Here is a 13,208-nt window from a genome sequence, read left to right as displayed (position 1 = left end):
GTTCAATAATGGGCTGCAGAAAGAGGCAGCATACATTTAATTTTTCTTAATAGCATTCACTAACCTTTTCATTTTTATTTGTGAAATCACATTAAAATAAAGAAGTTTCACCTTCTACTTGCTGAATGAGCAACCTCCCCTACCCCACTGTTTCTCTTAGAAAGAATGACAATCTTGTCCTTGCTTTTGGTTGCACATCAGGGATTTGGACTGCTTTGGTTTGCTGCCCCAATAAAAAGGTTAATTTTTTTATACTGAAATTTCAACAGCATGATTTTTTTAAAAAAAGTTTTGATCTACTTAAGTTATGTCTGAGGCCAAAAGGTTTCTTCAAGGAATAGAAACAGCCAGACATTGGCGCATCATCATTGCTAGATCACTCATAAGTACTCTTTCCTTTAAAGACATTCTTGCAGAGAAGTAAAGAAATTAATCAAACAAAGGCTTTCAGCACTAACAAATGGATTTCAACTTGAACTGCCTCACACTCTTGATCAAATACAGCATGCCCCTTCCCTTCACTTACACCTTGTCTGTGAACTAGAATTAGCAAGTTTATTTACAGCAGGAAAGTAACTGCATTGTAAGTACAAAAACTTACAAATGGAGAAGCATATTGAGAATTTATGTACATTTATATCTACCCACTATTTCTTGTTCAGTTATTGTTTTCTTTGCCATATCTGCAGATACTCCCTTTTAACATTTTTTGCCCGTATCAAGATAATGCATGACAAGGAAAACTACTTTTCAGCAGTGTTTAAAATGTGTCCTGTGCCCTGTGTATGTAAGTATATTCTAACAACACAGCCACTAATGTCATTACAGTCATATGATCTCTCTTGACATAAATTCTGACGCAGGCCTCACCATAGCTAGCTAGAATGACATATAAGAAACATCTTGGCGAAAATAGCATTACAGCTTAGAGGAAGTTTCTGCCATAGGAACATGGTGTAATGGAAACATGAGGCAATATTTCAGTGTCAACCAAGGACCAAAGCCACTGCCTCAGAGATAATACAAGCACCAGAGGTATTGAATGTAAGTCCAGAGGGAAAAATAAACCAGTTCTAATGTGGGAGACCTTTGTGAAGTCACAAAAAGATGACTAACATCTGTTTTAAATTGATCTCGCACCAGAGCAACCTGCTTGTCCTGGTCTCGTTACCTTTTCTTGTCCGCAGCAGGCAGAGGAATACTACTGCTTTTCCACTTAACCTTGACGTTCTCCTGAAGAACAGTTCTGTTCAATGCAATGAAATATCGTTCCAGGACAACCAGCCTCTGCTTCAGCCGCAGAGCTGAAAGAGTTGTCGTGGCAGTTTGTGTGGCCAGAACTTGCTGTTCCTTCACCAGCACATACAGGCACTCTTTCAACTCATTCACATCTAAAAGAAACACGGTAGAAAGTATTACTACTGTGAGACAGCAAGATGAACGCAACACGTAACCGAGTTCACAAATATGAGAACAGGTAAACTGAACAATCTCAGGCGACCAAGTATTCTAAATCTCAAAAGTTAGTACGACAAAGACAACTATTTTTCAGTTTGCAATTTAAAAAAAAAAAAAAAAAAAAAAAAAATGCAAAAACCAGCACTGTTTAAAGTAGGTCCTGTGCCCTATGCAAGTTTATTCTAAGAATATACTATTACTATTTTTACAGCTAAATCTGACTTTACTCCATAAAACTCATTTGTCTTCTCACATACACACACTTCAGTAACAGATATGTAGAAGAGCAAAGATAAGGTTATTATGGAAAACTATTTTTTAACGTGTGAATGAATGTGAATCTTAATAGTTCATTAATGTAGTCTCAATATGTAGTATAAAGTATGTAAGTGTTCTAAATAAACCACTTAGCAAATTTCTATCTAGCAGGCCTTGTGGATAGTACTTTTACATGCAGCCAACAGCCTTATATAAGGTCTGTTGCTTGCATTTTATGTGCTGATATACATTATCTTATGTTTCTTAGTATTTATAAAGCAACTCTCAAAAGCTTCAGGATCACTGCCAAGGACTGCTGAGCTTACAAAACAAGTGTTAGAAATTAAAGCATATCTTGAGAACACTTCCAAACAAAACATGTTTAAAGACTGAATGTGTGCTGCGAGGTATCACTCACAAAGAGTTCGGAGCTGTCCAAACAGAAAAGGCAAGGTCAATGGCTCAAGGAGCTCACAATCTAATCACAAGGGAGAAGGGGAAAGGAACATGCATACTGTAAATATATTTTAAATATAAGTATGAGCATGCTTAATTACTATGCAAATTTCAGTAAAGGTTATAAAAAGTTTCTTAGCAGGCTTCCTTTCTATCAACTGTCTGATCACTAAAGGCCATCTCACACTGCTTTTCACTAAATTACAGCACCCTTAATATTCTCCAGCCTGGCCAATTACCTAGCTCATAGTAACAAATGTAAGTATTTTGATTTAACAAATTTATGAGTATTTGAATCCAGCTTATGACACAGAAGAACTCCTCACCCACAGTGCAATGGTGTTTGTGAACAGCAGTGAACAACAGTGCTAACAGAACTACATCTGCAGTTTGGGGAACCCCATTCCACAAAACATTCATAAGAACGGCTTTACTGGGTCAAACCAAAGATCTATCTAGCCCAGTATCCTGTCTTCCAACAGTGGCCAATGCCAAACGCCCCAGAGGGAATGAACAAAAACAGGTAATCAAGTGATCCACCATTTTCGCCCATTCCCAGCTTCTGGCAAACAGAGCTAGGGACACCATTCCTGCCCATCCTGGCTATTAGTCATCAGTGGACCTATCCTCAAGGAACATATCTAGTTCTTTTTTGAACCCTGTTATAGTTCTTGGCCTTTATAACATCCTCTGGCAAAGAGTTCCACAGGCTGACTGTGCATTGTGTGAAGAAATAATTTCTTTTGTTTGTTTTAAATCTGCTGCCTATTAATTTAGTGACCCCTAGTTCTTGTTATGAGGAGTAACACACACTTCCTTATTTACTTGCACCACATCAGTCATGATTTTATAGACCTCTATCATATCCCCCCTTAATCGTGTCTTTTCCAAGCTGAAAAGTTCCAGTTTTATTAATCTCTCCTCATACAGAAGCCATTCCATACCCCTAATTATTTTTGTTGCCCTTTTCCAATATACATCTAGCACACCCCTCACATTACAGTCATAACAGTTACATGACACTCGGTATCATCCCCCTGTAAATTCAGGTCTTTGCAATACAGTACATTTTATGTTCTGCGTCTCTTTTGTGAGATGTCTTTGCACATGTAGAAGCAAATTCAAATGATCATTTCTGCAGCCATATCACATTGCAAATTCATGTCTAATTTTCTGTCCACTATCACCCCAACGTCATTTTCAGTATTACCTATTCAGGTTTTTCCTTTTCATTGCGTGTACATTCAATTCCCTCACTCTGCCCCCCCCCCCCCAATAAAAAGTATTTTGCATGTATTCATCTTCATTATTTAGACATGAAAATGCTCCTAGCCCTGGATCCTGGCATCTTTAATACCTTATTAAAATTATAAGTAGATCAAAAAACCAGCAACAACCTGAATTATATTCACCTATAATTAGATCTTACAACTAAAGAAAAATAAGAGAAAATACCCCCATCTTCTCTAAATACTAACCATTATGCAACTCAAGCCTCCTTAAATGTCCCCTTAGAAATGTGCTGTACAAATTTTCTTCCATGAAATATACCATATATCGCAGGCGATTTACAAGATGTGAAACTTCTACATTAATCAAGAAAACAAAAACAAAAGCTGCTGCAAAACACAAAGTGTAAAAATATTGTGAAGTGAGATGCACAGACTGTGCGCCTGGCTACTTACTGATGTAACCATAGCATCCCAACCTTTATTTTGTAAACAAAAACAAAGAGGGAACATCTTCTAGTGCATGGCCTTCTGTATTTCAGAGTATCATAACAGAACTTCTTGTGAGATTAGCATGTCAGCTTTACTTGCTGCCTCCCGTAAACAATCTGAGGAGGTAAAAATCAGTATTCTCCTTACCCTCCCCAACAGAAAATCCTATCAGCTTCCAAAGGCCAACTCAGAGATGCAGCAGTGAATTAAAAATAGCCATCCAAGAATAACACTTCTGCATTTTACTAAGATGATTTTATTAACTGTGGCCTTTTTGACAGCTGATTTAAATATGCAAATTTAATCATGACCTGACCTAACTTTCCCATATACTTTTAACTACAACCCACTTACTCTTCCTTTAATGGTTATGGAAGAAGAATAAAGCACATGCTCAAAGGAGCTCTGGTTGTGATACAACATGGAAGGGAACTCATTTAGATTTCCTTGTAAGCATCAGTAAATGACTCCTACATTTTGGAAAATACGTTTATTCTTTCAATATAAGTGCTAAGCACTTCTGAAGCCTGTCCCCTCTGCCATATTCTTAGGGACTGTATGTATGATTCTTGACCCAGGACATAGGATTATACAAATATGGCATCTAGTGGTGGATTCAGCAGGTCTACAAAGTAATATTCCATTAATGGGTCATTATTTAATTTTTGTCAATTGTTAAGAATTATGAAATTGGGGCAGCCCTTAAAGTAACCTCCAAGAGCAAAAAATAGATATAAATTGTCAGAGGAAAAAAGTCTATTCCAAATGACACACAAAAACAATAAAAGTATAGACAGTGATAAATTCATGGAAGTGACCACAGAGGCAAGCTGGAGATCACTTCTGTTCCCCAATCACCAGGAAGACTAGATCCCACCACAACAAGTATCACAGGGGCAGTTTCTCTTAAAAAACACTTTACAAAGCCAGATTTAACCCTAAGTAGCCTTTACTGCAGTTAGCACTCTAAATCTGGAATACTCATGACTACACAAAAACTGTGACTAAAGGTGCAACTATGGTAGGAAGAGCCGTGCTACTCTCAAGGTGCCCATCGTGTACATGCAGGCTATTGTTACTACAATGGCAACTGTTAGTTCCTAAATGTTAAAGCACTACATACAGGGTATAACCTATATGTACAAAAAAAAAAAAAAAAAAAATCAGATACTGAGATATTTTGATAACAGCCAGCAACTAATTAGGCAAAAACTGTTACCAGTCTAGGTTTTAAGTACCGTGAAGGTTCTATTCTATTTTATAGAAAGTTAACTTAAAGGCATTTGACCTCACTGAGATTCAAGATCTTTAAAGTAAATCCATATGAGTTAAAATACAGATTTTAAGAAAAATTTATTTCTTCCCATGATACTATACTTCCATAGCCTCATAAGGCTTCAATTTTGTAGAAGCCTTCTACAGAAAAAATCACCTTCAAACAGAGATTATGCATGAAGTATTTCAGGTCCAACAGCAGTTTTGAAAGCAATGAAAATTGAAGCAAAGACTGGAACAGATATTTTAGACTGCTAACGGTAAATGTAGTGTCATTCTGACAGAGACTGCAGAAAGTTCAGGTATGTTAGAACTGAGGGAAATAGTGATTATCTCTGTTTTAATAAGAGCGTATTTTTTTTTCAGAATTAGAAATGGGTAAAAATATGTATGTGTAATCTTCCACTTATTCTGCAGTTCCCATTTAAGTGACTTGCATTCATCATCAGAAAGATTTAAATATATTATGGATATGATCAGGGAAGTGGCAATTAATTTTAATATTACCAAATTATTTCAAGTCTAAATATCAACCTGTACAATATTACTGTTGAAGAACTAAATATACTGTATTAAGAGTAACATATGATTCAATTTCAGCTGAGAAGAACAAAGAATTTATGTTGAATGAAAGGGAAGATTAAACAAAAAGTTACTACACAAACATACAAGACCATGATACAGAAACCGCTCTGGTACATTTTACTTCTGCAAATATTTCACAAATCCTGGAGCTGTGCTACTTAACTAGACTACTACAAGCAAGGTGAGAGATACAATGGTAGCCTGAAGAGTTAAGTTCTCAAACTGTGGTCAATGGAACACTTGTCGATTGTCTGCAGATAGATGGCTGTTTTTCAAGGGTACATGCTCCTCATTTCCAATGGCTTTATTGATTTTAAAAGACTGCCAAAACATTAAATGGCTTTCCAACGGTACTTTTTCATATAAGCAGTTATGAACATGTTGTGCAATTCTGAATGGGCAGTCGGGTAGACCATGAGATCGTCTCTAGTCTGATATGAAGAGGTTTGAGAACTTCTGTTGAATTGCCAAGTTTAGCAAAGGAACCTACAGCGTATATGACAGGGGTACATTTCAACCTATACGTATCCAAAAGAAGATCAAACAATCCTTGGCAAAGATCTATTTTAAGAACATAGCAACACATGACTACACTTGCAAACACATATTAAATGACAAGCTTAAATTAAATAGAACAGGGACATTTTTTCTTAAGGGTAACCCAGCTTTGGATTTTCCATTCTTATAGGTAATGGCTGAGTTTGCCTTACTGGAATTCAAGAAAAACTGGACAGTTAATTGGATACCAGTTGTTTTGAGATATAAAGGGGATTAAATGTTTAAATAAGACAAGTCTTGTTAACATGAACATTTTCCACAGAACATTTTCTTTTAACTTCTTCAGAAACACTGAGCAATGGTCATCCATTAAGATAAAGTGGACTGTAAGGCATTAGTTTCCCACAATAATATGGAAGGGTGTTTTTGTTTGCTTCAGGGGGTAAGGGTGTAAGTGAGGAAAGGAAAGGAAAGGAAAGGAAAGGAAAGAGTAGGCATTCACAGACCTTCATCCTTCTACTCATTCGTAGCCTAACAAAATTCATTCTCCTAAAGGAATATTAAGGGAGCAATATTTTTCCTATTAATTATCCTTTTTACTATAAATTTTAAGGTGATTATAAAAGGATATATTATTCAATTACAGATTTTTTTTGTAACTATTTTGTATGTAGATAACGTATTCGACTTAGTCCATTGACTCAGCACTAACAACCCATAAAGCATGGAACTTCCAGGAAATTTTCCTCATAATCCAGAAAGATTTGAAAACTGTTGCTATAATGTGTATCTACAATATCTCACTGAATCCATCCTGGTAATTCTCATCTTCCCCAGTGGGCACTGCCTCTAAAGTGGCTTCCTGATGCAATTAGCTTTACTAGCAGTACCAGAAAACAAGACACATTAGTACCAAAAACAGCTAACTTGTCCCCATACACCTTAAATCCCCTGCAGTCTTGTGTAAAAAACAATGGCTTACAAACACTTGACTTATTAAGTCACTGCTGGTACAAACCAGTTTTGACTACACATGGAAGTTATCAGTTTTATTTTATTTATACACTTCTTGTTCATTTAAAAGCAGTGGTAGGCAACCTAAGGCACGAGTGCCGAAGGCGGCACACGAGCTGATTTTCAGTGGCACTCACGCTACCCGGGTCCTGGCCACCAGTCTTGGGGGCTCTGCATTTTAATTTAATTTTAAATGAAGCTTCTTAAACATTTTAAAAACCTTATTTACTTTACATACAACAATAGTTTAATTATATATTATAGAGTTATAGAAAGAGACCTTCTAAAAACGTTAAAATGTATTACTGGCACGCGAAACCTTGAATTAGAGTGAATAAATGAAGACTCGGCACACCACTTCTGAATGGTTGCCGACCCCCGATTTAAAGGTAATATGCTACTTATTCCTACCTTTTCTATTTTATGCTACTGAAGGATGTTAAAAAAAATAAAGTCAAATAGAAAAGTAGTATTTCTGCTTCAAATCATTCAAAATGTGAACTATACATCTGATTTCAAAAAGTGAATGGAACTGGAATAAAGTAATTCCATCCTTGTGTATATGTAGCATTTCATGCTTTAATAAAATGCAACGTGACTGAATTAGGGGCTTTCTTCCTGACTTTTATAGCTAAGCTTTTACATGTATAAGTGTTGTATCAAAATTTTTGCTTTTTTTTTTTTTTTTTTTTTTTTTTTTAAAGAGAAAACACTGACTGATGGTGAGATAGCATCAAGTAAATGTACGGAACGAGAACTGCATTTAAAGCAAATAAAAATAGCTTAGTTTAGCTTACTGACTGTAGCTTTATTTCTTCAACCTTTTTCTTAAACCATGCTTTATGCTTTTTTCTACAAATTGAAATAGCATTTAACTTCAGGAGAAAAGTTGCACTTTTGGACTTAGAACAGTAATGAGCTATATAAACACATTATTATTCAAGTATTATGTAAGTACCTGAAAACAGGTTTGAAGGTAAACAGTGTGATTAATTTGACTACCCAGCTCTTCGTCACATTTTTCTAAAATTAAAATATAAATATCCTTACGAAGACAAGGACAAGCAGAGGGCAAAAAACTGCAGATACTGTACTCTGTTCATTACATCCATTTAAGAACAGCAAGTTAGCAATAGGCTAATATACATCAAGTGTGCTAAAAAGTTTATTAAACACAGACACACTCTTGTAAGCGTCACTGTGTAGGCAGCTGGGCAATTTAAGTTAAAGTTTAGGTTAGATACATGAATTGGGAGTTAAGACCATATAAAGTCTCTAAATGAATTCAGAGACTACCATCATTTGCTGGATAGAAACTCTGAAAACTGACAGTATTTCTAAAAAATTGTTTAGAAAATGCATTTTTCAGTGTATTTTATGTATTCTTAGGGCTTGGCTACACCTGCAAGATACAGTGCAATAAAGGAGCCCTGGGCGCACTAGCTCACTACCCAGCCACACTGGCAAGGCACGTAGAGCGCTCTGACTCCACGGCTACAGCACTGCTGGTACTCCACCTCGGCGAGTGGAATAACGTTTGCTGCACCCCCACTGGAGCGCCACAGCACCAGTGAGGACGAGGTGTTGCATTACTGCACTCTGATCAGCCTCCGGAAAGGTTCCATAATCCCCTTAAGTCAAGTGGCCACTCTTCTCATTGTTTTAAGCTCGTTGTAGGAAGGTGGATATGCCGTTTGAAAGCTCTGTTTCTGACAGCCGGCTGAGACAAAGCAACCATTAGTGTGGAATGCTGTGTGTGAAAGAAAGGGGCGGGGGTCTGCTGCTGTCTGAACTTACAGGACAGAAAACTGACATGCTCTCAGCCCCCCAAAAACCCACTCTCTCTCCCCCTACAAACACACAACACACTCCTTGTCACACTCCCCCCCCACCCCATTTGAAAAGCATGTTGGAGTCACTTGCATTATGGGCAGCTATCCCATCATGCATCACTCCCACTGCCACTGCAAGTGCTGCAAATGTGGCTATGCTAGTGCGCTTGAAGCTGTCAGTCTGGACTGCAGCGCTTTTCCTACTGCACTCTATGAAGGCTGGTTTAACTCAAAGCGCCCTACATCTGCAAGCATAGCCGAGCCCTTATTCAGGATTCATTTAGTTACTTTAAGGCACTATAACCACTGTAGTTTTTCCAACTCCTTTAATAACTAACAGCTCTGCAAGACTCTGCAGATTAATGTTACCACTAAGGGGACACCGCCATCACCACGCTCTGGTACAAAATAGACTGAAGAAAAGGAAGGGAACCAAGAAAGAAAGAGGACTATGTAAAAATAAAGCAATACAAGATTAAAAGGCTACTTCTCCAACCCAAAAGAGGTTTTGTGTCACTGTAGAGCATGTTATTTTCCTATTTCATATCCAGGAAAGAGAGAAGCTGCACTTATATATACACACACCTTTGCATCAATGGAACCTCAACATCACAAAAAAAAAGTGTAATTTGGAAAATAAATGAAAGCTAAGGTTAAGGAGAAACAATACAAAAATTAGGGTGGGTTAGTAAACAATAAAATTAGGATTTTTCCAGGGAAAGCAAGGCAAAAGGAAGCTTGAAATGCTCTTCTCTCACACTTAGATTAGTATGGACTGAATGTAAAATGAAAACAGAGTAAGAAGCCACTGAGTAGTCAAATCTGCATGTCATTACCACAAATGTCTAAGATTTATACTATAGTAACAACCAAAAGCCCTAATCAGAAGGGCCTCATTGTTCTGTATGAATATGTATCTATCATTGCTGCCCCAAAAACCTGACAAAAAAGGGCTCATTCTAATTTACCTGCTGTTCTGACAAAGTAAAGAGCTTTAATGTAAATGACAAACAGGCACAAACTGTTTCTCCCCTACTCAGGCCTGTGCCAGTAAGATCGAAGCTAAGAGCACTACTCCCCTAAGACATTCATAGAAAGGCATTTTCTATCTATACTCTTAGTAAATATGGTCTCAGTCCTCGGAAGTTACATATACAGGCAGTCCCCTGCATCAGCACTGACTGGCTTTGCACGGGTTCACGGGATCTACCTGTGCACATCTTTGGCAGGATTGGGGGAGGGGGCTATATTATTGCACCCGTTGTAAATGCTTACAAATGGTTTTATAATGTAAATGCTGCATCGTAAAACTGAGTGTAACTATTGGCAAAGCTCACTGACAATACAGTAAACTTGATTGATTTTGTGAAAGGTGAAGAGACTGACTTTAAACCCCTCTTTAATAACAAATTGTTAAATATCTCCATGCTTGAAACAGGCTCCGAACTCCAAATTTCCCACACATATTAGCAGTTGAAAAAAAAAAGACAACTTAAAAAGAAGTCTCACAATCTGAAATTTTGGCTACCGTTGCACAGAATACCACTTATTTCTTAAATAAGAAATTTCATTACTAGATTTCAAAGCACTTTGCAATTGTTAAGTACTATTATCCCCATTTTACAGATGAGGAACTGAGGCACTGCATGCCTTGTCCAAGGTTATCAGGAAGTTTGTGGCAGAGCAGGGAATTAAATTCCAAAGTCCTAAGCTAGTGCCATAACCACTATAAAATATCACAGAGGGAAAAAAAAGTTTACTTTTCAGTTTGGGTGCCTGTGCACTTGACAACTTTGTGTGGTCAAAGGCTAGCTATTTGAAAATGTAGTCAGTTTCTCCCATTTCTGTAGGGTCTTCCACATAGTAACAAGAGAGCAAAGTAATTTTAAAAAGAAAAAAGCAATTGTAAAGCCACAAATTGGCAGGCCTCCTGAAAGGTAGCTGTTACTTTTACCTAATGTACACAAAGCTAAAAATATGTTTTAATTCACTTTAGAGCCACCGATACTGCAGCTCAACAACAATGTGCATAACAAGGAGTAGGTATAGTCTAAAGACTTGTCTACACTTGAAAGTTGAATTGCATTAGAGTATGATTTCAAAGCACAACAGCTATTCCAGCAAAGCTCCACTTTGAGACAAGCCTTAACATATTAACATTAACTACAGCAGAGTTATCATTCTGCTATAATGAGGACTAAAGCATGGATTAGAAAGATCTCATTCTTTAGTCCACTACCGCACCAAAAACATTTTAAACACACACCCCCTACCTCTTTCTCCTTGCTTTAGGATCCTACTCCCATTTTAGATTACAAAGACCATGGTCTACAAACTTTGGTCAACACAAAGTTACATCAGTGTATAGATGCCAAAGTTTGTATATCATGGGAGGGCGGAGGTGGAGCAACTCTCTGCTGACTGAACAACCAAACACGAGTTCAACATGGAGCTGAGCAGTTGACGGTGGTTTTGAAAGAAAACTTTAACAGTCAGCTGTAACAGAGTTCTGTGCTGGATTATTCTCTGGGCCTGAAGTTTTGGGTTGTACTAGAAATTGCATAGCACTTGCTATACATTTATAAACATTTTAGATGATATTTGTTACTAAAGCTTTGAACTATGTGGTGATTGCTTTACATTTATAAATATGACTGGGTGTTTTCTTGAACTATAAATATAGAGCACCACAGAATTCATAAATACTGGGTGCTCTGAATACCTTTGCGCCTTCAACAATAAATGGTGTGAAATAAAGATCATTTTATTTTCAAAAAATGAAAATTTATTGAATGGTAAAAACTGGGGAAAAACAACATGCAGAACAGGCAGCAATGCAATATAAACTGTAAACAAATTAATGGGGGAATGAAATTGGAAAGGGAGCAAACACTTCTAATCCATTTCAGTGCGCATAATCTGATGTAGCTTAACATACATCAACCATGGTTCTCACACATCAGTGTATGTGAAGCTGTCGCTTTCCCCAAGCTTAGAGAGGGAGGAGTGCAGAACACAGGGGAGTAAGGAGCTGCTACCACAGAGTTCTCTAAAGACTGCAAAGGGTGAGGAGTCTGGATATTTGGACTTGTGGGTCAAGTCGGACCTACAGCATTTGTGTTTGCTGATTGAGAAGATCCATAATGTCCCGGTACATCTTCCTCTCCTTTTCTTGGGCCTCTCTTCTGTCTGCTCTGTCCTTTTCCCTGTTGTCTGCCATGAGGGCTCTCAAGGTCTTTTGCTCAGTCAGATGCAGCACTGGCTTGCAGGATTTCACTAAACAGGTCCTCTTGTCTCCTCATCAGGGGGAATCCCACAAGGCTGAAAAAGCAGTTGCTGCTGATAAAATAAAAGAGGAATCATTGGACTTACACTCACAACAGAAAGGGAAAGATCAGCTTCAAAAACTCCCTCCCTTTATTCCCGTAACAACATTTAGTAAGACATACTTATTGACACGTCAGCTTTGAAGCACCTCTGCACAGCACTGCTCTCCAGTTCTAGCTACAGTGAGTACAGTCCACCAGAAATAAGAAATGCTGGTTGAACCGAAACAAAATTTTGGTCTCTATTATATGGGTATAGGTAGGACCCTACCAAATTCATGGGCCACTTTGGTCAATTTCACGATCATAGAATTTTTAAAATAATAAATTCCATGATTTCATCTATTTTAATCTGAAATGTCATGGTGCTATATAATTGTAGGGATCCTGACCCAAAAAGGAGCTCTGGGGCAACGGGGTCTTCCCCTTATTTCTGAGCTGCTGCTGGCAGCAACACTGCCTTCAGAGCTGGGCATCTGGAGAGTGGGGGCTGCTAGCTAGAATCCCAGCTCCGAAGGAAGAGCCGTCGCCAGCGGCAGCGCAAAAGCAAGCTCTCAGTCAGCAGCCACCGCTCTCCAGCTGCCCAGCTCTGAAGACCGCAGCACAGAAGTAAGGGCAGCATGGTATCTTATTGCCACCCTTACTTCTGCACTGCTGCTGGAGGGAGTGCTGCCTTCAGAGCTGGGCGCCGGCCAACAGCTGCCGCTCTCCAACTACCCAGCTCTGAAGGCAGCACAGAAAGGTGGCAATACCACAACCCTCCTAAAATAACTAACCCCCTGCAA

At 38.1% G+C, this 13,208-nt stretch overlaps 1 protein-coding gene across 4 annotated transcripts in view; it reads right to left on the bottom strand.

The window, feature by feature from the left end:
- Window positions 1-13,208, bottom strand: part of HERC2 (HECT and RLD domain containing E3 ubiquitin protein ligase 2) — a 203,732-nt gene that overhangs the window by 161,511 nt on the left and 29,013 nt on the right. For all 4 annotated transcript variants that reach the window (XM_075060860.1, XM_075060863.1, XM_075060861.1 and 1 more), the window contains exon 5: window positions 1,172-1,391. In XM_075060860.1, the coding sequence (XP_074916961.1) occupies window positions 1,172-1,391 (220 nt within the window). The remainder of the gene's footprint in view (window positions 1-1,171; window positions 1,392-13,208) is intronic.

The sequence above is a fragment of the Chelonoidis abingdonii genome, chromosome 1 (assembly GCF_003597395.2).
Source record: "Chelonoidis abingdonii isolate Lonesome George chromosome 1, CheloAbing_2.0, whole genome shotgun sequence".
In the NCBI taxonomy this organism is placed as follows: Eukaryota; Metazoa; Chordata; order Testudines; family Testudinidae; genus Chelonoidis; species Chelonoidis abingdonii.
Note: the sequence above shows the minus strand (reverse complement) of the source record. Positions and strands in the feature narration are given on the sequence as shown.